Source organism: Colossoma macropomum, unplaced genomic scaffold (genome assembly GCF_904425465.1).
Source record: "Colossoma macropomum unplaced genomic scaffold, Colossoma_macropomum, whole genome shotgun sequence".
Classification (NCBI taxonomy): domain Eukaryota; kingdom Metazoa; phylum Chordata; class Actinopteri; order Characiformes; family Serrasalmidae; genus Colossoma; species Colossoma macropomum.
Window position 1 is genome coordinate 1 of NW_023494814.1, and position 23,686 is coordinate 23,686.

At 40.8% G+C, this 23,686-nt stretch overlaps 1 protein-coding gene and 1 long non-coding RNA gene across 6 annotated transcripts; both read right to left on the reverse strand.

The window, feature by feature from the left end:
* Positions 1-1,653: 1,653 nt before the first annotated feature.
* Positions 1,654-22,498, reverse strand: LOC118800089. 5 transcript variants are annotated; one of them, XR_005006171.1, is made up of 9 exons: positions 11,682-12,657; positions 10,976-10,995; positions 8,480-8,585; positions 7,976-8,012; positions 7,575-7,841; positions 6,675-7,452; positions 3,148-3,883; positions 2,901-2,976; positions 1,942-2,744 (listed from the first exon to the last, which is right to left on the reverse strand). XR_005006171.1 is itself a non-coding variant. In XM_036560236.1 (4 exons), exons 1-2 carry the CDS (start codon positions 22,460-22,462, stop codon positions 3,409-3,411), a joined length of 1,836 nt encoding a protein of 611 aa, XP_036416129.1. In that variant the 5' UTR covers positions 22,463-22,498; the 3' UTR covers positions 1,654-2,744; positions 2,901-2,976; positions 3,148-3,408. The 5 variants fall into 5 exon arrangements, 1 of the variants encoding a protein (XP_036416129.1); XR_005006170.1 differs by having other exon boundaries at positions 10,971-10,995; positions 11,682-12,644; XR_005006172.1 differs by lacking the exons at positions 10,976-10,995; positions 11,682-12,657 and adding an exon at positions 10,797-10,964.
* A 213-nt stretch (positions 22,499-22,711) lies between these two features.
* LOC118800091 lies at positions 22,712-23,686 on the reverse strand. Its single transcript, XR_005006174.1, has 3 exons — positions 23,560-23,686; positions 23,053-23,089; positions 22,712-22,918 (listed from the first exon to the last, which is right to left on the reverse strand). It is a non-coding gene; the product is annotated as an uncharacterized LOC118800091 (long non-coding RNA).

The following is a 23,686-nucleotide window of genomic DNA, read 5'->3' on the forward strand; positions in this document are numbered from 1 at the left end:
ACTATTCCATTTTGTTAGTGTTGGAGGCCTGAACTGTATATTTATGTAAGACCATTAAATCAGTTGTTTCCATATGATTTTTAGTGTTGTCACTGAAATTCATGCATGCATACAGGTGAAAACAGGTGAGCTTTAAGATTGTGTTACAAGGCATGATACACTACATACTAGCTTAATAGATGATGATGCACATTAAAACTGTGGCAGACTGTTGATTGTTCAGCTGTGTTCACCTGTGCTGTACTGTGTTCATTGGGGATTTGGGTCACTTGGTTTTCTTGTTATTGTTGTCTGGATTCTGTTCTGTTATTTCAGAATAAAAGTTCATGTTAATCTACATCTGAGCAAATGCTGTGCTTTTGGTTGAGGTACATGTAGTTCTAGAGATTCAGATTTATGCAGAAACCATATAGAAGTAAATTGAGTATATTTAGCCAGCTGGGAGTGTTAATAGCACAACGTATCCGGTGTGAAATGCCAGCTGGGACTTTATCCAGACTGAAGCACATTAATCTGGAGGAGGTGATTCAACTGCATCAGTATTATATCATATATGATCGATTAGAACAATTTTCGAGAAAATTCAGTGAAATTATTCGGCTATTTTTATGTAAGTACACTTTTAAAAAGGATGGTTCTTTAAGGATTCTTTAACAAAGGGAATGGTTCTGTTTAGAACCAGGAGTTATATAGAGAACCATTTCAATGCTTTTATGTTTCTTTACATGGAGAAATGGTTCTGTCTGTTTCCTATTTCAGCCGTTATTATTTATTATTACATTAATATTTATGTATTTATTGTTTTATACGTCTTTTTGTTTTGCTGATTTTCACTCGTTCTAGTTGATCAATTTCACTTCAACTTTTTCAGTCTCTGTTTAATTTGCTCGGCTACACTGTAAATGAAGGTCACCCTCAATGCACTTCTGAGCCAAAATAAAGGTTTATTGATTGATTGGTTGATTGATTGATTGATTTAAAAAGTCACAAAAGCACTTTTAACTGATCTGCAAAGTCAAAGCTTAACGAGGCTTCAGGTTCAGGTTTCTTTACAGTGGTGGTGATAGGAACCAGGTGTTGCCATGACTACAACACAAATATAGACATTTTAATTTCTATTCAAAACCACCAGTGAACCTACACGAGTCTTCTGAGTTCATATGGAATGTTAATTTTGGGAAAATAGTCATAAATCTGAAAATGATAAGTTTTGGGTGGACTGTTTTGCCTCACGACGTCCTGCATGTATCCCTCCACCACGAATGGATTAACAAGACATTTTAGGCCAAAACTTTCTCAAAACTAAGGTAAAATAATGTGTCGGTCATCAGGCAGTGAATTCATAACCATTTCATGTAGTAACTTTCTGCGAGGGAGCTTTTAGAGGTGGACGTCTGGTTCCTATCACCACCACTGTGAACAGCTCTGACTCCAAGTTTCTCTAGAACAGAGCGTTTCACACCAAACCACTCTGAATGACTCTGTTTACATCTTAACCACTTAATTATGCAGAACTTTTGAAAAGTCAGTGGAGCTCTCCTTCAAATATCAGCAGGCACTCTGGTGTAGCTCCTCCTGAGGGACAGTAAAGTGTTTGAATGAGTATTAAAGCCTAATTTTACAGGCTTCGATTTTTGTAAGATTTTTTTGTAAGTGTGGCTTTTATAAGCGAGTCAAATGAAATAAAAAAGAAAAAATGAGGAAGAGTTCACGTCCACACCCTGCTCCCTACTTACTGCATCATACAGCCTGTGCCCTACACCCTGCTCCCTACTTACTGCATCATACAGCCTGTGCCCTACACCCTGCTCCCTACTTACTGCATCATACAGCCTGTGCCCTACACCCTGCTCCCTACACCATGAACACCTTCACCCAGAATCATCTCTTAATTGGAAACTAAAAGACATGTTAACAGATAGATAGATAGATAGACCCACATCACCTATTACTGTTTTATTTAACAAACATTTGTAATGTAAACAAAGAGTAAAAGCCTTTATTCTACATGTAAATCATGTATTTGAAGATTTAGTTAAGATTTCAGGAGGCAAATTTATTCATTACATGTTTATTTGTAAAAGGGCAGTTCAAACTTTCCAAAGTGCTAAAAAAGGAGGGGAAATAAAAAACCCAAAACAAATGAACAAAAAAACTGCAACTTTAAGTTAAATTTAAACTTAATTTTGGACGGCTGATGTTTTTAAGAGATCATTTCATATATTTATTATAGGCGGCTTTGGGTGAGTTTTTGGCAGAATTTTGTTGAATTCAAGATCTGTTTCTACAGCACTTTTTACAACAAGCGTCACAAAGCAGGTTCAGAGAAAATCCAGGTCCGAGCCCCTGATGAGCAAGCCGAGGGCGACGGTGGCAAGGAAAAACTCCCTAAGAGCAAGAGGGAGAAACCTTGAGAGGAACCAAGACTCAAAAGGGGAACCCATCCTCCTCTGGTCGACTGGATTTGCTCTGAGCACCGACACAAAGTATCTATGGGACCACAGTCTTTTGAGAGAGAGTGAAGTAAACCTGGGTGTCGTCAGGAGAACCGTGATAGGTGATTTTGTGTTCTGGCAGGATTCAGCCTGACGGGAGCACGAAGAGAGATTATGAAGAGGTTAATGGAAATGAATGAGCTTAAAGGGACCCAAGGCAGCTGATTTTCCTAAACCAGCAGAACATCCTGGAACAAATGGACGCTCTCCTAGGCTTCTCCTTTTTTGAAGGCACACTGTTGGATCCACCTGCAGAAAGATTTCACATTCAGTGTTTGCATATCAAATAATGGAAATGGCTATTTTACTAAATATGTAGTGCCTGTTTTAAAGTTATATTGCCATTTATCTCAAACTTCACTAAATCTAAACTACACATGAATTTAATTAACCATGTAAACTTACTCATATCAGCAGTGCAGCGACTCTGCAAATGGTCCTGATCTGAAGATTGACCAGCGTTATCGTCCTTTCTGGATTTCTGTGATGTGAGAAATTGATCATATCATCAAACTTGTAATCATTTAAGTCTCACCACGATTCAAAGTGTTAATATTAATAATGCATATAACAGCATGTTAATAATATGATGTACATAATGTTACTGGGACAAAATAGCACAACATTAAAACTACTTGAAAATAATTCTTACCTATTTGAAGATGCTGAGCTTTGGCATCTTGAGATTGAAGATGTTCTTGAGCTTCAAATTTATGTTCTCCTCTGCTTGAGACATGGCCTGATAACAAAACATTGTCAATGGTCTGGCTGGAGACCAAAGGTTCCTCTTTGATAGTGGGAGAGGAACCAGACTCAACCGATGCAGGACGGTACAAGTCTTTAGGGTCTGCACTCTTAATTGCCCTGACGATAGAAACAGCCAGAGATCCTGCCAACAGCTCACTCTGGGCTTTTACTCTTCAATGAGCTGATTTTCAGATCTCATTTTCTGAAGAAGCTCTGCATACACAGCTTCAATGATGGAGCGGTGAAGTTTTTGGAGAGCATGCTCTCCATCTTCCACTGTGACAGCAGTGAAAAGGGCTACAATTCCTTTGACCATGCCCATAACATTCTGGACCTGGTCCTCATCAATTAAGAGAGGAGATCCATGGACCCCAGTGGATGAAATCTCCTGTACACTGTGTAATATTGCATGTACGCAACAATGGAGAGCATCCATGGAAATGATTGGAGATATATTGAGTTCTTCAGAGCTGTGTGAGTCACTTTCTGGTGTCTCTTCAGCATTACTTTGGAGAACAGATCCATTTTGTCAGCAAACACCTCAGATGGGGGTCTTGAGATCTCAAAACTCTCAGGAGTGACTCTGAAGGGCATCACCAGACTTGGAATGCCGTTAGCGTTGGTTGAAGCTGGTTGAGGAGCTGCGAAGGAAAGAAGGTACAGATAGTTAGTTCAGTACCAACATTCCCAGATTACCGCAGGACAGATCTGCGCCTTATTCTAACAGGAAAACAAATTAACCAAAGGCTCGACTAAACAGGTACGTTTTTAGCCTAGACTTAAAGATGGAGGCTGTGTCTGAGTCCCGAACACAGACTGGTAGGTTATTCCAAAGCTGGGGGGCTTTGTATGAAAAGGCTCCTCCCCCTGACGTAACTTTATTTATTCTGGGTACTAATAATGAGCAGCACCTTGTGATCTAAGTGGGCGTGTCGGTTGATAATAGGAAATAAGGTCACTGAGGTACTGAGGAGCAAGGCCATTCAAAGCTTTATATGTCAGTAGAAGAATTTTGTACTCAATGTGGAATTTAACTGGCAACCAATGTAAGGTACACAAAATTGGGCTAATGTGGTCAAATTTCCTGGTTTTGGTGAGAAAGCAGAGCGTTACAGTAATCTAACCTGGATGTGATAAAGGCGTGAACGAACGTTTCTGCATCCTGTAGCGACAGTGCATTTCTTAATTTAGCGATGTTACGCAGGTGGAGGAAAGCTATTCTGGTAATAATGGTAATATGCTCATCGAAGGCCAGATCGGGATCGATCGTGACACCAAGGCTTTTTACAGATGTGCCTGGTGCAACTGAGAAACTATCGAGATTAAGAGTAAACGTAGGCAGATTATTCCTGGCAGCTTTTGGACCAAGAAGAAGAACTTCTGTTTTGTCCGAATTTAGTAAGAGGAAGTTCACCATTGGTTCACCATTTACATTAACAAACTCAAAGCATCACTAAGGTAAGATCTGAACCACGAAAGCTTTACCTGTCACTCCTACTAGTTTCTCAAGCCTGTCTAATAGAATGGAATGGTCTATTGTGTCAAAAGCTGCACTAAGATCGAGTAAAACCAGTAAGGATATGTTTCCTTTGTCAGCGGATAATAAAAGATCATTTACAATTTTCACTAACGCTGTTTCAGTACTATGGTGAGGCCTGAAGCCAGACTGAAATTTTTCATGTATATTACTTCTATGCAGATGGGAACATCATTGTTTTGCCACGGCTTTCTCTAAAATTTTTGATAAAAAGGGAAGATTTGAAATAAGTCTATAGTTTGATAACTCAGAGGGGTCAAGACTAGGTTTCTTTATTAGGGGTTTAATTACACCTAATTTTGAGATTTTGGAACACAGCCGAGGCTGAAATAATTTGGACAAGCTCTGTTCGTTGGAGTAAAGTAAAAGACTCCAGCGTCTCTGTAGTGGTTATACTGCACTCTAGATCTAGATTAGGTTTATAGGACACTGCACTTGTTAGCTGCGCATTTTGAATTTGGTGCCTAATCGATTGAATTTTATTACTGAAGAAGTTCATGAAGTTAATGCTGCTGTAGGCTGACGGTATCTGGGCTTCAGTAGTTGCTTGATTATTAGTCAATTTAGAGATAGTACTGAATAGTAGCCTAGGATTATTCTTGTTATTTTCAATCATTGACGAGAGATAGGCTGAACGTGCTGACTTTAGTGCTTTTCTATAGTCTATAAGACTCTCCTTCCAGGCAGACTGGAAAACCTCAAGTTTAGTCTGATGCCATTTACACTCTAATCGCCTGATAGTCTGTTTCATAGCTCGAGTATGGTCATTGTACCATGGAGCGAGCCTTTTCTGCCTTATTCTTTTACTTTTTATTGGAGCCACATTATCTAAAGTAGAGCGAAAAGTGTCTTCCAAACATTTAGTCAGCATATCTAATTCATTAGGTTCAGACAGACAACTAATTAAGGACAATAGATCTGGAAGGTTTTCAATAAAGCTATTAGGTGTAAACGATGTTATAGTACGTTTAACACTATAGCGTGTGGATGAATATATATTACGACTAAAACTGATTTCATATGAGATTAAGTAGTGATCTGACACTGCTGTGGTCTGGAGAAGGATGGCCAAATGCTTCATGTCTATACCTAAGGTCAATATTAAGTCTAGAGTGTGGTTACAGTAGTGAGTAGGCCCCATAATATTTTGAGTGAAGCCAAAACAGTCTAAAATAGATACAAATGCCTTACTTAGCGGATCCTGTGGTTTGTCTATGTGGATATTAAAATCTCCAACAATTATTACTTTAATCGAGATTGTTATTGTTATGCTAAACTAGATAACAGGTCAGTAAATTCCTGTAAAAACTCAGAGTAAGGCCCCGGTGGCCTGTAGATTATGATGAGCGAAAATGAGCTCTCATTTGTTCCTCAATTGCTAACATTAAGAAACTGAATTTCAAAGGAAGAGAAACTACGGTCTGCTTTCTGGTTTATTCTTAAAGTATTGGTGTAAATGGTTGCTATGCCTCCACCTATGCTATGGATTCATTTAAAGCTAAGTACTCTTCAGGTCTAATCCACGTCTCTGTTAGACACAGAGCATCAAAGTGGTGATCAGTAATAATTTCATTAACAATGACGGCTTTAGGTGTGAGAGATCTTATATTAAGCAGACCTAGTTTTAGACCAAAGGTGCGGTCATTGCAGAGTGGTACAACTGGTCTGATATTAAAGTTACTAGAGCAAACATTTCGAGGCTTTTTGATGCTTTGTTTTATTCGGGGAACAGACACCGTCTCAATTGGGAGAAACCTATGAGCATTTGTAATTATAGAATAAGTATTTTTATCAGCACTTGCCTTATTTACAGTATAAGTGCTAGTAATCGTCTTATTTTCAGTACTAACACTAGCATTATAAGCTGTAGCGTTTCTATTTTTGGTGCAACTTACGTGGCCTTCGCTGTGTAGTCAGTGGATGGCCCTCTCGATGTTCCGAGGCCCAGTCGTCCAAGTAGCCCAAGCCGTTGAAGGCGCACCAACAGCGGAGCCAGGACTGCAGCGCGAAGAGCCTGCTGAAGCGCTCGGATCCCCTCCTGTACGTGGGAAGCGGTCCGGAAATGACGATCCTAGTGCTCCTTCAGGACCTCACTACGTCGGTCGAGGATGTCGTTGGTCCCGACATGGATAACCACGGCCCCGAAGGCGTTGCGTCTGCTGAGAGCCGAGGGGAGACGCTTGGCTATGTCTACAACACGTGCACCTGGAAGACAAGAGACAGTGGCATGGGTATTTTTAACCTTTACTTTTATGTGGCGGACAACAGAACTACCGATAACGTAAAGAGTCCTGTGTTGAGGGACGAGGCGCTGGGGCAGGCGGCCAGGAGGCCCGAGACGTAGGTGAGGGTGTAGGCGGTGAACTGAGGGCGGCGAAACGGTTGCAGGAGGTGAAGATCAGCTGGTCTGCAAGGCCCTCTGTGGCGCTGGCGTTCCCAGGGTCCATGTGGGGCTGGCGTGAGAATGGCGTCTCCCGGCATGCGGAAAGACGAGGCTGGAACAATCACAGAGGGGGAAACTTCCCGGGCGGCTTCAAGCATCGAATTCCGCTGAAGGAGCTCATCCTGTTTATTTAGGAGGGCAGTGATCTGCCGGTCCAGCTGGGCCCACTCTGAGCTCAGGGTCTGGAGGGCTCGTTCTTGGACGCCATGGTGGATGGGCTGAGGAAGTATCTGTGAGAGAGACAGAGAAAGAGAGGGAGAAGACAAAAATAAGAGGGAGAGGCGTGAGGGGGTTAAGGGCCTGCTCACTGCAGAATTCGCAAGTAATTTTCAAGTAAAGTTTGAACGCTGACCGATCTGAAGTTCGAAGGTACGCTGCTCTCTGTCGCTCGCAGTCTCTGTCGCTAGGATGAACTCTGAGAGGACGTTGTCGTGTCACCCAGCTCTGATAATAAACATTCAGCAAAATCTCTGACGCACATCTTTGGAGGGCAAGACAAATCTGACGCACTCTTGAGTTCTTTGGCTTCACAAGTTGTTGGAATGATGACCTTCTGTGATACTGTGGTCACGATCTTCTCAATGGCCATGTTCATTATGGTGATTTCATCCCTTGTAAACTACAAGTAAAAGAACATATTGACAGGATTAGTCATCACTAGCATTGTCTTACAGGGTTCATCTGCTGGGATTTCACAATATTGATATTAAAATAAAAATATAAATTAATTGTATTTGAATTATAAAAGCTCACCATTTGATGCATCCCACCAAGTATGACTTGTAGTTGCCTGAAAGATAAAAGATAATGCAGAACAGCCATTTAGTGCTGATGTAACAGAGACAGCGACTTTTGCACTAAAATGATCATAAATGTCAACAGATTCATCATTATTGAGTCTTGTCTATTTAACCACCCTAGAGGGAAATGTCATGTCGGTTAGCTTGTTTCATCACATTTTATTGGCTACCAGCTGCTAAAGAATCAGGATTAACCAATCAGGATTCAGATCTGTTACCATAACATTAATAATTTGAAAGCTAACCTGCTAGCAACACAGCTGTAATGGAAGATAAGCCATAATAAATGCCATATATGTGTTTTATTCCTTATGCGTAGTAATGTCATTCACATGTATATTTCATATCTGTGTACCTGTATATACATTTGTACATTGTGCTGGATATTTGTATGTTTGTATTTGACAGTGTACATTTGAGTAATTCCTGGCTGCACCACTCAGTGCTGAGTACATACCGATCAGTCAGGCTCTGTAGGAAATGGGCCAAAGCAGAGTCATCAGGTTCTGGGAGAGAACCTGCTGCTGCGTTACGGAGCGCTTCCTCTGCCATGGTGGACTGTCCTGAGATTTAAAAACACACAAAAAACACAAGAAATCAGGGAACTGAACTGCAGCTAAACCTACCAGATTAAACCGTCACACCAACTTCGGCCCACAGCAGCCTTTTGTTTTGATAAGACACAAACAGACTCCAGCCTTTCAGCGGGACGAACGAGCGCATTCTCTTTTTAGTTCCGTCTCAAATCGCTCCCTACACCCTATCTAGTGCACTACGTAGCTCACATAATAATGGCTTCTACATCCAAACAGGGCGCTGTATGTAAAACAGAGAGCCATTTGGGATTCAGCCACAGGCTGCACGACTTCTTATTGGGCATATAATTCACTATTTCGGTGTAGATTCCATCGTCTGACATGCACTACAGAGGGAGCATGAAGCAATTTGAGACACAGCCTGCATTTCTACAGTGTATATCGTGTTAGGCGGCTGTGTCAGACAGCAGAGCTCACTACTCGCATAATGGCGCTACATGTATTTATACTGTTAAACGCTGCTCTCACTGTGAGATGCTTTTATTTTCTAACACTGCAGATACGATCTCCACCGCCCCCTTACATATTTACTACTTCTCGTTCCACCTTAAATGGTGCAGCAGTTACACTCTGGTGCGTGAGGCCAGTTTAAGTGGGCAGAATGGAACTGCTGCACTATTTAAGGTGGAACGGGAAAATTCGAGTCACCTTAGCTAGGAAGGTGGTTTCAGCCTTGTTTACTCAGTTTAGTCAGTTAGGAGAGCTAACGTTAGCTTAGCTAGTTAGCCAGGCATAGTTACATATTGACCCAAATAGCAAAAATCAGTCGGGCCACTTCTGGCCCAAATGCCGCATGCCATGCCTGAATCTCATCGGCCCAGACTCGGTTTAAATCTAGGCCCAATTCTCAAGGCTCACATTCGGGCCGAGTACCGTCAGCTGGTATTCATTTCATGGGCCCACGTCCGGGCTCAGCATTAAGCTGTGGATAGTGTGGGGCTCGCATTAGTGGATGGGTGTGGGGCTCAGCTTAAGCTGTGGATAGGTGTGGGGCTCTGGATTAAGCTGTAGATAGGTGTGGGGCTCTGCATTAAGCTGTGGATAGGTGTGGGGCTCTGCACTAAGCTGTGGATAGGTGTGGGGCTCAGCACTAAGCTGTGGATGGGTGTGGGGCTCTGCACTAAGCTGTGGATAGGTGTGGGGCTCTGCATTAAGCTGTGGATAGGTGTGGGGTTCTGCACTAAGCTGTGGATAGGTGTGGGGTTCTGCTCTAAGCTGTGGATAGGTGTGGGGCTCTGCACTAAGCTGTGGATAGGTGTGGGGTTCTGCTCTAAGCTGTGGATAGGTGTGGGGCTCTGCACTAAGCTGTGGATAGGTGTGGGGCTCTGCTCTAAGCTGTGGATAGGTGTGGGGTTCTGCTCTAAGCTGTGGATAGGTGTGGGGCTCTGCACTAACCTGTGAGCAGGCATGGGGCTCTGACAACAGTTCCAAGTTGAAGTGCTAGTTGAAGCATTATTAAACAGTTTAAATGCATAAAATTATAGTAATTTTCATTCTGACTCCAAAGTTGCACAATTATATGAAACATAACTAAACACCTCTAGAAATACATCATAATTTAAATAAAGCTACTCATAAAACATCTGAATCTTGGTGTAAATGTAACGTCAATACTAGTGTACCATACGACAAACTAATCTGGCTTAACTGAATCTGAATTTTTATTTTGAGCCCAGCATTGCATATATGCATGGGAAACTGCAAACACACAAATAAATTGCCATTTTACATACAACATTTTCATTATAGTTTTGCTACTGATACGCTTCTATATCAATATGGGAGCTGATAAAATGGACAATGAGTGTAGATTCAAGTACGTGTACTTAATGAAGTATACACACACAATTTCAATAACTGTTTTAGAAAAATGTTGTTTGTTTCCTCCGCTCTCCTGCGCTAATCAGCAGACATGTTCAGTTTGAACAGCAGCTGATAAGTGAAAAACATGGTCTGCAGCTGCTTAGACCTGTATCTTTAGCTGACATGCTGTTAATATTAAATGATTTATTTAAAATCTTTTAAAAAATCAAATATTAAATAATATTGTAGACTTGGGTGATATCTAAAAATCTTCACATTATCTGCTTTAACCTACTTTCTACTCTAGTTTGTGTTTATTTACTTTATTAAACATTAACTGTTTTAACGAAAATCGTTAAGTCCCGCCTTTATTACCGCAAACACGCGTGTTGGTTACAGCCTGCTGGGGTTCGTGGCTGTTTCTTGTGGGTTAACAGCGTCCCCTGCTGGAGAAGCTTTACAATCGCTTTCCCACCATCACAGTTGGAGCATCCTCTTCATTTTATATATAAATATATATAAATAAATATAACATATAAAAAGCCTCACCTTACCCCACTCTGCGTTTTCCAGCCTGTAAAAAAACAAGAACAAAATCATCATCCGTGAACACAGAAAGCATTCAAATGTCTAGCAGTTCTTTTTCGACACTCACAAACCAACAAATTAAGCAGGTTTTTTATTTATGGCACAAGATAATTCGGGGGACCTGCCCTGTGATGCTAAGCTAGCTAGGAACAGCTAAGCTAGCTAGCTAGTTATAACAGATAAAAGTTGTCCTACATGAATTAATCTTTCAGTGCGGAAATATAAACGAACATTAATAAATGTGTAATAACTAGATGGAAGGCTGAAGGAGCTAATGATGCTGTGCACTGTAAGTTAGTTCACTTCAAGCTGATTTTAGCTTAGCTACCTAGCTAACATTAGCTTCACTGTAAAACGCCCGGGAACACAAAATTGATGCGTTTTCGCGCCATTATGGCAACGTTAGCTAGCGAAATTCGGTGTGATGGTCCTTATAAATAAAGTAGAAACCGTTTAAAGCAAGTATTTACAGAAATCGCGCTGCAGTGTGTGGATAACGCCAACCAGCTAACGAACAGCTATACACTATTCAAAGGGCTTAAGTTAGCTAGCTCCCTTTCAATACAAAGCTTTTTATTCATCTGTGTTAATATTAGATCGCTACTGGAAACTGTTTAGGCTACTCTAAAGTCATTTTAACTCAGGTTCTGCCAAACACATAATTAAACTCACTGGAAGCGAAGCAGCCTCTGCTGAAGTCCAGCTGGAAAGGGAGAAGTCCAGGGAAGGTGGGCTCTTATATAACTCACATCTACGTTTTCGCGCCAATTGACACGTCATCAGTGATATTTTAGTGTAAGCAGTGAATAAATGAAGCTTTTCCAAATAGAAATCCTTAATTTACCACATTTAATTACAATAAAATACAACATTGCAGTGTTTGTTTCTTAATAAATAAACACTGTAAATAGTGGACTTACTGCGATATTGCCGAGACAGGCTGAGTCTCAAATGGGATCTTACTCCCTATATAGTTAGTGCACTACGTCATTTAAGAAACTCTGACTTCTTCATCTAAATAGCTGTCCAGGGAATTCACACCGGACTGAATCCATGCGCTCTTTGTTAGACATATTATGCCCTGTTTGGTTTCAGGAGCCGTTATTTCAAGACCTACATAGTGCACTACGCAGGGAGCAGGAAGCCATTTGAGATGTATCCATAATCAGCAGCCTGCATGCATGGGCCCGAGCACATATGGGAGCTGGTCCGAGCTCCTTTTGCCGACTCTCCAGATGCCAAATGTAACGTACACTCGGCCCAGACCTGTAAATACTCACTGGGGCCGCATCAGCACACATGATGACACATTAACATTACTTTGGTTCTTAATATTTTGGTTCTATTATTGTTCTCATAGATTGATTAGCTGTGGTTTTGAACCATGTAGCTACTTGTTAATCCATTCAAACCCAAATTTTGTATGAAAAGGAATTTAGTTTCTTAAATTCCACACTGTAATAATAATAAAGCCACAGAACCTTTTCTGACTGTTTGTGTAGTTTGTATAACTGCCTTGAATGAATATCTGTTTAAATATCATTTTCACTTTTATTCACAATATTTTAGATGTTGCTTTGTTAAAAATCGATACTCACGTTTGACCAAATGACCAGATTTATATGATCAATTAAGTGATAAAACGTATTTATCTGTATGGTTTGATCGGTTTGATACATTTTTTCACGTTTGTGCTCAAACTGAAATTTAAAAATGATTAAATTCATTTTCACACTTAAAAGATGGTTCTTCAAGGGTTTTTAAATAAAAAGGTTCTTCATAGAACCATAAACAAAGAACCCTTCGTATAATTGAAGCGTTCTGTGCGTCATTAAAGGGTTCTTCAGGTTGATGGAGAATGTGCATGAATGTGCTCTAGATGGTTCTACATAGAAACTTTTTGAAAAGGGTTCTATATGGCACCCAAAAAGGTTCTTCTATTGTTACAACACTCTTACAAATGATGGTTCTTCAAGAGTTCTTTAGTAAAGAAAATTGTGCTACATGGAACCATGAACACTCAAAGAACCCTTTGTATAGTTGGTGCATTCGTTGCATCAATAAAGCGTTCTTCAGATTGATGGACAGTGTGCTGTAGAAGGTTCTACATAGAACCTTTTTGAAAAGGGTTTTATATAGCACCAAAAAGGGTTCTTCTATCATTACAGGCTTGACATCGTAACAACAAAAGAACCCTTTTTGGTGCTATATAAAACCCTTTTCAAAAAGGTTCTATGTAGAACCATCTACAGCACACTGTCCATCAGTCTGAAGAACCCTTTCATGATACAAAGACTTCTTTAATTGTGATTCTTCAAGAGTTCTTTAGTTAAGAAAACTGTTCTATATAGAACCATAAACAAAGAACCCTTTGTGTGATCATTGCATTGTTAAAGGTTCTTCAGATTGATGGAGAATGTGTGGTAGATCTATAAAGAACCTTTTTGAAAAGGGTTCTAAATAGCACCCAAAAATGTTCTTCTACTGTGGTGATGTCAAGCTTGTAACAACAGAAGAACCCTTTTCAAAAAGGTTCTATATAGAACCATAAACACTCAAAGAACTCTTTGTATTATTGAAACGTTCTGTGCATCATTAAAGGGTTCTTTAGATTGATGGAGAATGTGCATGAATGTGCTATAGATAGTTTTATATAGAACCTTTTTAAAATGGGTTCTATAAAGCACCCAAACAATGTCTTCCATTGTTACAACACCCTTAAAAAGGATGGTTCTTCAAGAGCTCTTTAGTAAAGAAAATGGTTCTGTACAGAACCATAAACACTCCCTTTGTATAACTGAAGTGTTCTTTGAATCAATAAAGGGTTCTTTAGACTGATGGAGAATGTGTTGTATATGGGTCTACATAAAACCTTTTTCAAAGTGGTTCTATACAGCACAAAAAAGGGTTCTATTGTTATGATGTCAAGCTTGTAATGATTGAAGAACCTTTGACAAACGTTTAATATAGAACCTTATACAGCACAGCAGTCTCCATCAATCACCATCCATGATGCAAAGACCCTTTAATCATGCAGGTTATTTGAGTGTTCAAGGTTCTATATAGAACCATTTTCTTTACGAAAGAACCTTGAAGAACCATCGTTTTTAAGAGCGCTCTAGTGTCTGAGTGTGTTATTGTTAAGTGTGAAACTTTGCATGTTTAAGAGTTCTTTGCATTGTTAAAGGTTCTTCAGATTGATGGAGAATGTGTTGAAGATGGTTCTATGTAGAAAATGTCAGTAAAGAGTTCTATATAGCACCCAAAAGGGTTCTTCTACTGTGCTGAGATCAAGCTTGTAACTATAGAGGAACCCTTCTTGCATCGTTAAAGCGTTCTTCAGATTGATGGAGGATGTGCTGAAGATGGTTCTATGTAGAAACTTTATGTAAAGGGTTCTATATAGCACCCAAAAGGGTTCTACTGTGGCAATGTCAAGCTTGTAAGAATAGAAGAACCCTTTTTGCATCATTAAAGCGTTCTTCAGATTGATGGAGAATGAGTAGTACATGGTTCTATGTAGAACCTTTTTGAAAAGGGTTCTATATAGCACCCAAAAGAGTTGTTCTACTGTAACAATGTCAAGCTCTGGTTCTATATAGAACCATATTCAGCACGTTCTCCATCAGTCTGAAGAACTATTTCACAATACAAAGAACCCTTTAATCATGCAGAGGGTTCTTTGAGTGTTCATGGTTCTATATACAACCATTTTCTTTACTAAAGAACCCTTGAAGAACCATCTTTTGTGAGGGTGTAGTATAATGATAAGGGTACATTGGTGGCTGCTGTTACTTTGGCTAATGAAACTAATCAGTTCCAAACATTTCCACTAGGTGGAGCTGTTTAACCGCACTGACTACACTTAGTGAACCTGGTGAGGCTGAAACAGCGCCTGCATGTTCTACAGCTTCACTGTATTAGTCAGTCATTAAAGGGAAGATCCACCAAATTTTAGATTTATGCATAATTCAATCACTGAGATGTAAACAAAGTCAGTCACAGTGGTTTGATGTGAAGCGGTTCACTGTAGAGAAACTTCAGTGTCAGATTTCTTTACAGTGGTGGGTGATGGTGATAGGAACCAGGGGCTTATTTACTGTCTAGAACCACCAGTGAACTTCCATGTGCTGTCGGTACAAAACCTTGTGTCTCCATTTTTGTTTTTTGGGATAATTTGAAAATGCCTGTTGTCTTTTATATTGTGTGCAAATCTCCTGATGTTTGGGGACGGCCCCTTCCTGTTCCAACATGACTGCCCACCAGTGCACAAAGCAAGGTCCATAAAGACATGGATGAGCGAGTTTGGTGTGGAAGAACTTGACTGGCCTGCACAGAGTCCTGACCTCAACCCGATAGAACACCTTTGGGATGAATTAGAGGGGAGACTGGGAGCCGGGCCTTCTCGTCCAACATCAGTGTCTGACCTCACAAATGCGCTTCAGGAAGAATGGTCAAAAATTCCCATAAACACTCCTAACCCTTGTGGAAAGCCTTCCCAGAAGAGTTGAAGCTGTTATAGCTGCAAAGGGTGGGCGGACATCATATTAAACCCTATGGATTAAGAATGGGACCTCACTGAATTTCATATGCGTGTGAAGGCAGACGAGCGAATAGTTTTCGAAGTATAGCATGTGTGTATATATATACACAAACAACCCCATTTCCAAAAAGGTTTAGATGCTGTGCAAAATGTAAATAAGAACAAAATTCAACAATGAGCCCTTTTGAAGTCGCTTCTCACTCACCAGCTTCTTGTTCATCTTAAGTGGTGCAGCAGTTACATTCTGATGTAGTAGGCACCATTTAAGGTGGAACGGGAAAATTCAAACACGAAGCTGGCGAACGAGAAACTGACTTCAGCCTCGCGTCTTTTTAGTGTTCGACAGTTTCTCATTGCAGATTAAACGTATCAGGAAAGCAGCTGGAGTGATTGTGAATGCAGATCAGTGTAATTAAATATAAAGCTCTGAGAATATTGTACTTCATTTTCAAATGAAAATGAGCATCTTAGCAAACCGTTTACACACTAAGAATGAAACTTCAGTTAGAATTTTCCTTTCTCAGTTGCATAAAATCAGCGTGGTTTTGTGTGAAATGTTCTGTTTGAATCAGAACTGTTCACAGTGGTGGTGATAGGAACCAGATGTCCGCCTCTAAAAGCTCCCTCACAGAAAGCTATGAACACACTGCCTGATACCTGAGACACTGTTTTATGATAGTTTTTGTGATAACACATTGGAATGAAATGTTGTTTTATGATAGATTGACACTTTTGGCCTTAATAGTAGTTTCTAATCCATTCATGCAGGGTGAGGTTTGTAACTGAGCCCCTTTGTGATGAGTTCAGAGCTCGTGTGAACAGTATTCAATGTTAAAAACTTTCCATTGGTGAAATACAGAATGGTGAAATGACCGTTAGCTTCACATGCTGATTGGTTACCGTTCATTTACATCTGATCAGACAAAGCACTTCCAAATAATGACTGACAGGTCTTCAGTTTTCTACTAGTTCTTACTTTGTGTGTCTGAGTTACCACTCCTGCTGTACACTGACATTACATGTCGCCATCTAGTGGATGAATTACGTACAATGAAAGTATAATAGACAGCACAGCGTTAATATACATGCAGCACTGGAGTTTCAGTGTCAGTCAAATGGTTTAGTGCATGTTGTAGACGCTCACTGTTCATTAGGGTGTTTCTAATAAAGTGGTCAGTGAGTGGAAGTGCAATGTGGGTGTTTCTAATAAAGTGGCCAATGAGTGGAAGCGCAAGGTAGGTGTTTCTAATAAAGTGGCCAATGAATGAAAGTGCAATGTGGGTGTTTCTAATAAAGTGGCCAATGAGTGGAAGCACAAGGTAGGTGTTTCTAATAAAGTGGCCAGTGAGTGGAAGTACAAGGTAGGTGTTTCTAATAAAGTGGCCAGTGAGTGGAAGCGCAATGTGGGTGTTTCTAATAAAGTGGCCAGTGAGTGGAAGCAAAAGGTGCGTGTTTCTAATAAAGTGACAAGTGAGTGGAAGTGCAATGTGGCTGTTTCTAATAAAGTGGCCAGTGAGTGGAAGCACAAGGTAGGTGTTTCTTTGTTTCTTTGTTTGAGTTGACTCAGAAGAGAGAGAGGGAGGGAGACGGAGAGAGAGAGAGAGAGGACGGGGAGGTGGGGAGGGATTTTAACACACACACACACACACACACACACACACACATATATATATGTATATACAATCACATACACACACAGACACACACTAACAGCAGGCCATGTAGGAGAAGAACAGAATGAAGGACACAGCACCTCTACACTTTTACTCCCCGTGGGTTCAGCCCAACACCACATGTGGAATATAAATGTGTGGGGGGTGAACAGTGTGAAGACACTCAAAATGGGTTATTTTATATGTTCTTCACAGAAAATGAACAAAGGCCAAGAATCTGAGGTTGAAATAATAAATAAATCACATAATTTTTTCCTTTGGTAAAGATTGAAAATGGGTCCCACAGACCTCAACACCACATAAGGGTTAAGAACCTCCTCCTTGTATCTACAAGCAAAACACCGTCAGCACTTAGTCGACACTAGTGTTGTTTTACAGGGTTCATCTGCTGTGATTTCACCTCAACCATAATAACGTTCATATAGAAATTCAGTGTTTTGTTAGTTCCGTCCTGCATCACTTGTAGTTGCCTAAAGGATGAAAAATGCAGAAAAGCCGTTTTATTGCTAATGTAACAGACAGTAACTGTATATTTACTGGATATATGATTATTAATCTTCTCATCTTTCCTGTGTTCTTGATTCTACATGTTTAGTCCTTTATCTGTTTCTGTCACTGTTTATTTGACTGTGAGGGGGCGTGTCTGCCTGTAGGCCACATCTGATACAACACTGGCTAAAGGTTTCTGCATTAAACATCACCGTGTTTATGAGCGACTGGCACGTTTGTGATTCTATGACTGTATGTTGAACAGATTTTGGTGCAGATTTATTGTTATTGATGTTCTGTGTCACAAAAACTCTTCTGGAGTTAAAAGTGTCGTGATTTACTAAACAGACGCAGCAGCTCTTTAGAATAAGATCAAAGAGGAGGAGCTGCTGTTTTTTGCCTCTGACTCAATACATCTGCAAGACAGACAGACAGACAGACAGATAGACAGACAGACAGATAGACAGACAGACATATAGATAGATAGATAGATAGATAGACAGACAGACAGTAAGGCAGACAGATAGATACACATATATAGTTAGACAGAAAGACAAAGACAAACAAATAGAGAAATAAATAGATAGATGTATAGACAGAGAGATAGACATATAGGCAGATAGATAGATTGATAGATATATAGATAGACAGATAAATACATATATAGATAGATAAATAGACAGACAGACAGACCCAAATTGCATATGACTCTGTTTTTGACAGTTAGTTTTGATGTAAACAGAAGGTAAAAACCTTTTCTCCTCATGTCAATCATGATTTTGAAGGTTTAATTAAGATTTCAGGAGGCAAATTTATTTACTACACGTTTATTTTAAAAGGGCAGTTCAAAGTGCTTTACAAAGTGATGAATAAAAACAAAACAAAAACTGTACAATAAAATAAGGGGGAAACAAAAAACTAAAATGAACTGAAAAGAAGTGCAAAGTCTAAACGGAAAGTATGAAAGATGCAGAAGATAAAAAGAAGAATCTGACTTTAAACATTTAAAGACGAATTAGGGGCAAATCTGAGATCTTCTGGCAGCCGATTCCAGCTTCAAGCAGCAGGCGAGCTGGTTTAGAGCCACAGAAGGACTTTTATATTTCATTGGTTTGGCCAAAACTGTTTCTGCTACATGTTGAATACAGTCTATGTAAAGAAACAGAGTTTTAGGATTAAACAGGTGAAGGCTGACATCCTGCATTGATTGGGGAATTTAAACTTAAAACTAAATTTCAGGCTGGATTAAAGCTTTAATTTGGATCCGTTGGTACACCCAGGTTTCTGACTTAGTCTTTAGATACTGGAGCTCTGAAGTCTGCACTGACCTTCAGTCTTTCCTCTTCATTGCCAAGTAATACAACTTCTGTGTTGATTTATCTGGAGGAAATGTTGACAGATCCTTTAACTCATTTTAAGATCTGTTTCTACAGCACATTTTACAACGAGCGTCACAAAGCAGGTTCAGAGAAAATCCAGGTCCGAGCCCCTGATGAGCAAGCCGAGGGCGACGGTGGCAAGGAAAAACTCCCTAAGAGCAAGAGGGAGAAACCTTGAGAGGAACCAAGACTCAAAAGGGGAACCCATCCTCCTCTGGTCGACTGGATTTGCTCTGAGCACCGACACAAAGTATCTATGGGACCACAGTCTTTTGGTGAGAGAGTGAAGTAAACCTGGGTGTCGTCAGGAGAACAGTGATAGGTGATTTTGTGTTCTGGCAGGATTCGGCCTGACGGGAGCACGAAGAGAGATTATGAAGATCTTAATGGAAATGAATGAGCTTAAAGGGGCCCAAGGCAGCTGATTTTCCTAAACCAGCAGAACATCCTGGAACAAATGGACGCTCTCCTAGGCTTCTCCTTTTTTGACACACTCTTGGATCCACCTGCAGAAAGAAGATTTCACATTCAGTGTTTGCATATCAAATAATGGAAATGGCTATTTTACTAAATATGTAGTGCCTGTTTTAAAGTTATATTGCCATTTATCTCAAACTTCACTAAATCTAAACTACACATGAATTTAATTAACCATGTAAACTTACTCATATCAGCAGTGCGGCGACTCTGCAAATGGTCCTGATCTGAAGATTGACCAGCATTATCGTCCTTTCTGGATTTCTATGATGTGAGAAATTGATCATATCATCAAACTTGTAATCATTTAAGTCTCACCACAATTCAAAGTGTTCATATTAATATTGCATATAACAGCATGTTAATAATATGATGTACATAATGTTACTGGGACAAAATAGCACAACATTAAAACTACTTTAAAATGATTCTTACCTTTTTGAAGATGCTGGGCTTTGGCATCTTGAGATTGAAGATGTTCTTGAGCTTTTTCAGGTTCATGTTCTTCGGCCTCTCTGTTTCGGGCCCTGCAATTGAAGCATCTGCATCTAGATGCTTCCGTAAGGCAGTCATCAGGGCCTCATCAAATGCAGAGTCTCGAGGGTCCAAAGCTTTTTGCAGAGAACCTTCCTCACCAAACCTTTGAAAGAGCTCAAGAAACGTACCTGTTAGAGCTTCCTCCAGCTTTGCAGCACTAGAGGATGCAGAGAACTCGCTGAGAATTCTCTCAATCAGCTCTTTCGGATCGTTCGAGCTCGCTTCCTTTGTTAGGTCTGATGAAGTTGCTGCTGACTGCGCCAGAGTCCGAAGAACAAGCCAAGTTGCCAGGATGGCATGATCCTTTGTTTCCGACGTAAGCAGACCTCTGCTTGAGACTTGGCTTGATACGAAAACGTCATCAGTGATCTGGCTGGAGACCAAAGGTTCCTCTTTGATAGAGGGAGAGGAACCAGACTCAACCGATGCAGGACGGTACAAGTCTTTAGGGTCTGCACTCTTAATTGCCCTGACGACAGAAACAGCCAGAGATCCTGCCAACAGCTCACTCTGGGCTTTTACTGCTTCAATGAGCTGATTTTCGGATCTCATTCTCTGAAGAAGCTCTTCATACACAGCATCAATGATGGAATGGTGAAGTTTTTGGAGAGCATGCTCTCCATCTTCCACTGTGACAGCAGTGAAAAGGGATAAAATTCCTTTGACCATGTTGGTAACATTCTGGACCTGGTCCTCATCAATTAAGAGAGGAGATCCATGGACCCCAGTGGATGAAATCTCCTGTACACTGTGTAATATTGCATGTACGCAACAATGGAGAGCATCCATGGAAATGATTGGAGATATATTGAGTTCTTCAGAGCTGTGTGAGTCACTTTCTGGTGTCTCTTCAGCATTTGAATCCACAGCATCCAACTCATGATTGGACAGTGCTGACACTTTGTCCATCACACTGTTCACGATTACTTCGGAGAACAGATCCACTGTGTCAGAAAACACCTCAGATGGGGGTCTTGAGATCTCAAAACTCTCAGGAGTGACTCTGAAGGGCATCACCAGACTCGGAATGTCATTAGCAGTGGTAGAAACTGGTCGAGGGGCAATGCATGACCTGAGCAAACATTTCACCGCCTTGTCTGCAAATTCAACAAGAAAGTCAGAAGCAAAGGGTCGTTGTAGGTAAGGGTAGTGCTGTAGAACAGATGCTGACATGTTCAGAGAACTTAATCTGTCTGTCAGTATGAGCCGGACCATGTTGGCCAACTCCTGAGGGGCTGCGGTCGAAAACAGGTCCTCCACTCTTTCTGCTGCTGCAGATAACTCCTCAAGAGAGTTAAAAGGACCTGAGCTCTGTAAACCCAGGGAGGCCATCATGGTGTCCAGTAAAGAGGCCACTGAAACCCTCTCTCTGCTCTTAGGTGGCTCGTGTTCATCGATCACTGATGGTCTTTCTAGGTGTGATTTCTTACCAACACTTCCCCCAACACTGATCTCTAAAGGATCGACCTTAGGTGGTTTCTGCTGATACACTGCAGAAAAATCCCTGAGGTGTCTCATGGCACTGTTGTAAGTACTACACGCAGTGTACCACAGAATCTCCTCAGGGGCGTCAACACCTGATTCCATCCAACCCAAAGCTTCAGACCGTGTTTCTTTCAAACCATCTGGTGTTGTAGAATCCAGATGTTCGCAAATTCCATCAATGACGGAATCGACGAGGTCGAATGCCTTAAGCAAACATTCCGACGGAGTTGGTTCCACACTGCAATGTCTTTGGCTTGTGTGAGCACGCCGGGAACGTGGAGAACTCACAAGGAAGCTTGAAGACTCGAGTAAGATTTTACTCACTTCCTGAGCTGCCTTGATCCGAGTATCCTCACTCTGGATTTTCTGGAAGCTCTTAGCTGAGAAGCTTCGACAGAAAGAAGGTACCCGACAATCCAGAGTAGTGGCAGGTATGCGGTCTCCGAAAGATGAACCTGACACCTCTTGGATGTATGCCATTAAATGGTCTACAAGCAACTCTGATATGAGAGATGTATCAGAGGTACATTGTCCAAGTACTGACCGAGCATCCTCAGATACCTCGGACTTTGTAAATGAGTCCAGGTGGACTAACAGCTCATCCACAAAGATTTTGGCATACAAGGATGCGTTCCTCAGAGTTTGTCCAGGAACGGAAGTCTCCATCTTGCAAGCCATATTGGTCAGTTTCATAAGGCTGGGGATTCTATGACAGGACTTAGCTCTTTTGAGTGCTTTATCAGCCATGCTGTCACTTCCACCACAGGCTGGATCAGAGCTGATATCATTACTGATCGATGAACTCTGAGAGGACGTTTTCATGTCACCCAGCTCTGATAGCAAGCATTCTGCAAAATCTCTGACGCACATCTTTGGAGGGCAAGACAAATCCAATGCACTCTTCAGTTCTTTGGCCTGATAGATGGTGTAAACCTCAAGAATCACATCTTTAGCACATTCCTCAAGTTGTGCCTGGTCTTTGGATGTCAAGCTCTCAGCACTGGGCTCAACAGACAGTGACGAATTACGGCGCTCAACTGACCCACAGGAAGACGCCAGGAGCTCAGTCTTTTCTGTCACATTTCTATGAAGCTCAAGCATGTGAGAATCATCAAGAGCGTCAATGATGGTCTTCACAATGGTGTTCAGAACTTCTTTGGTGACTGACTCCAAAGAACGATTTGAGGATCCTGGTCTCGCAAGGAAAAGCGAACTGGCATCCATATTCAGAACTTCACAAGTTGTTGGAATGATGACCTTCTGTGATACTGTGGTCACGATCTTCTCAATGGCCATGTTCATTATGGTGATTTCGTCCCTCGTAAACTACAAGTAAAAGAACATATTGACAGGATTAGTCATCACTAGCATTGCCTTACAGGGTTCATCTGCTGGGATTTCACAATAATGATATTAAAATAAAAATATAAATGAATTGTATTTGAATTATAAAAGCTCACCATTTGATGCATCCCACCAAGTATGACTTGTAGTTGCCTGAAAGATAAAAGATAATGCAGAACAGCCATTTAGTGCTGATGTAACAGAGACAGCGACTTTTGCACTAAAGTGACGATCATAAAAGTACACAAATTCATCATTATTGAGTCTTGTCTATTTAACCACCCTAGAGGGAAATGTCATGTCTGTTAGCTTGTTTCATCACATTTTATTGGCTACCAGCTGCTAAAGAACCAGGATTAACCAATCAGGATTCAGATCTGTTACCATAACATTAATAATTTGAAAGCTAACCTGCTAGCAACATAGCTGTAATGGAAGATAAGCCATAATAAATGCCATATATGTGTTTTATTCCTTATGCATAGTAATGTCATTCATATGTATATTTCATATCTGTGTACCTGTAAATACATTTGTACATTGTGCTGGATATTTGTATGTTTGTATTTGACAGTGTACATTTGAGTAATTCCTGGCTGCACCACTCAGTGCTGAGTACATACCGATCAGTCAGGCTCTGTAGGAAATGGGCCAAAGCAGAGTCATCAGGTTCTGGGAGAGAACCTGCTGCTGTGTTACGGAGCACTTCCTCTGCCATGGTGGACTGTCCTGAGATTTAAAAACACACAA

Excerpts from the sequence above, each read along its gene's own strand:
- LOC118800089 (XM_036560236.1), bottom strand. The coding sequence starts at position 22,462 with ATGTGCGTCAGAGATTTTGCAGAATGCTTGCTATCAGAGCTGGGTGAC. Across the intron at positions 3,697-20,914 it reads ACAGCTCTGAAGAACTCAAT|ATATCTCCAATCATTTCCAT; the intron begins ATATCTCCAATC and ends GAAGAACTCAAT.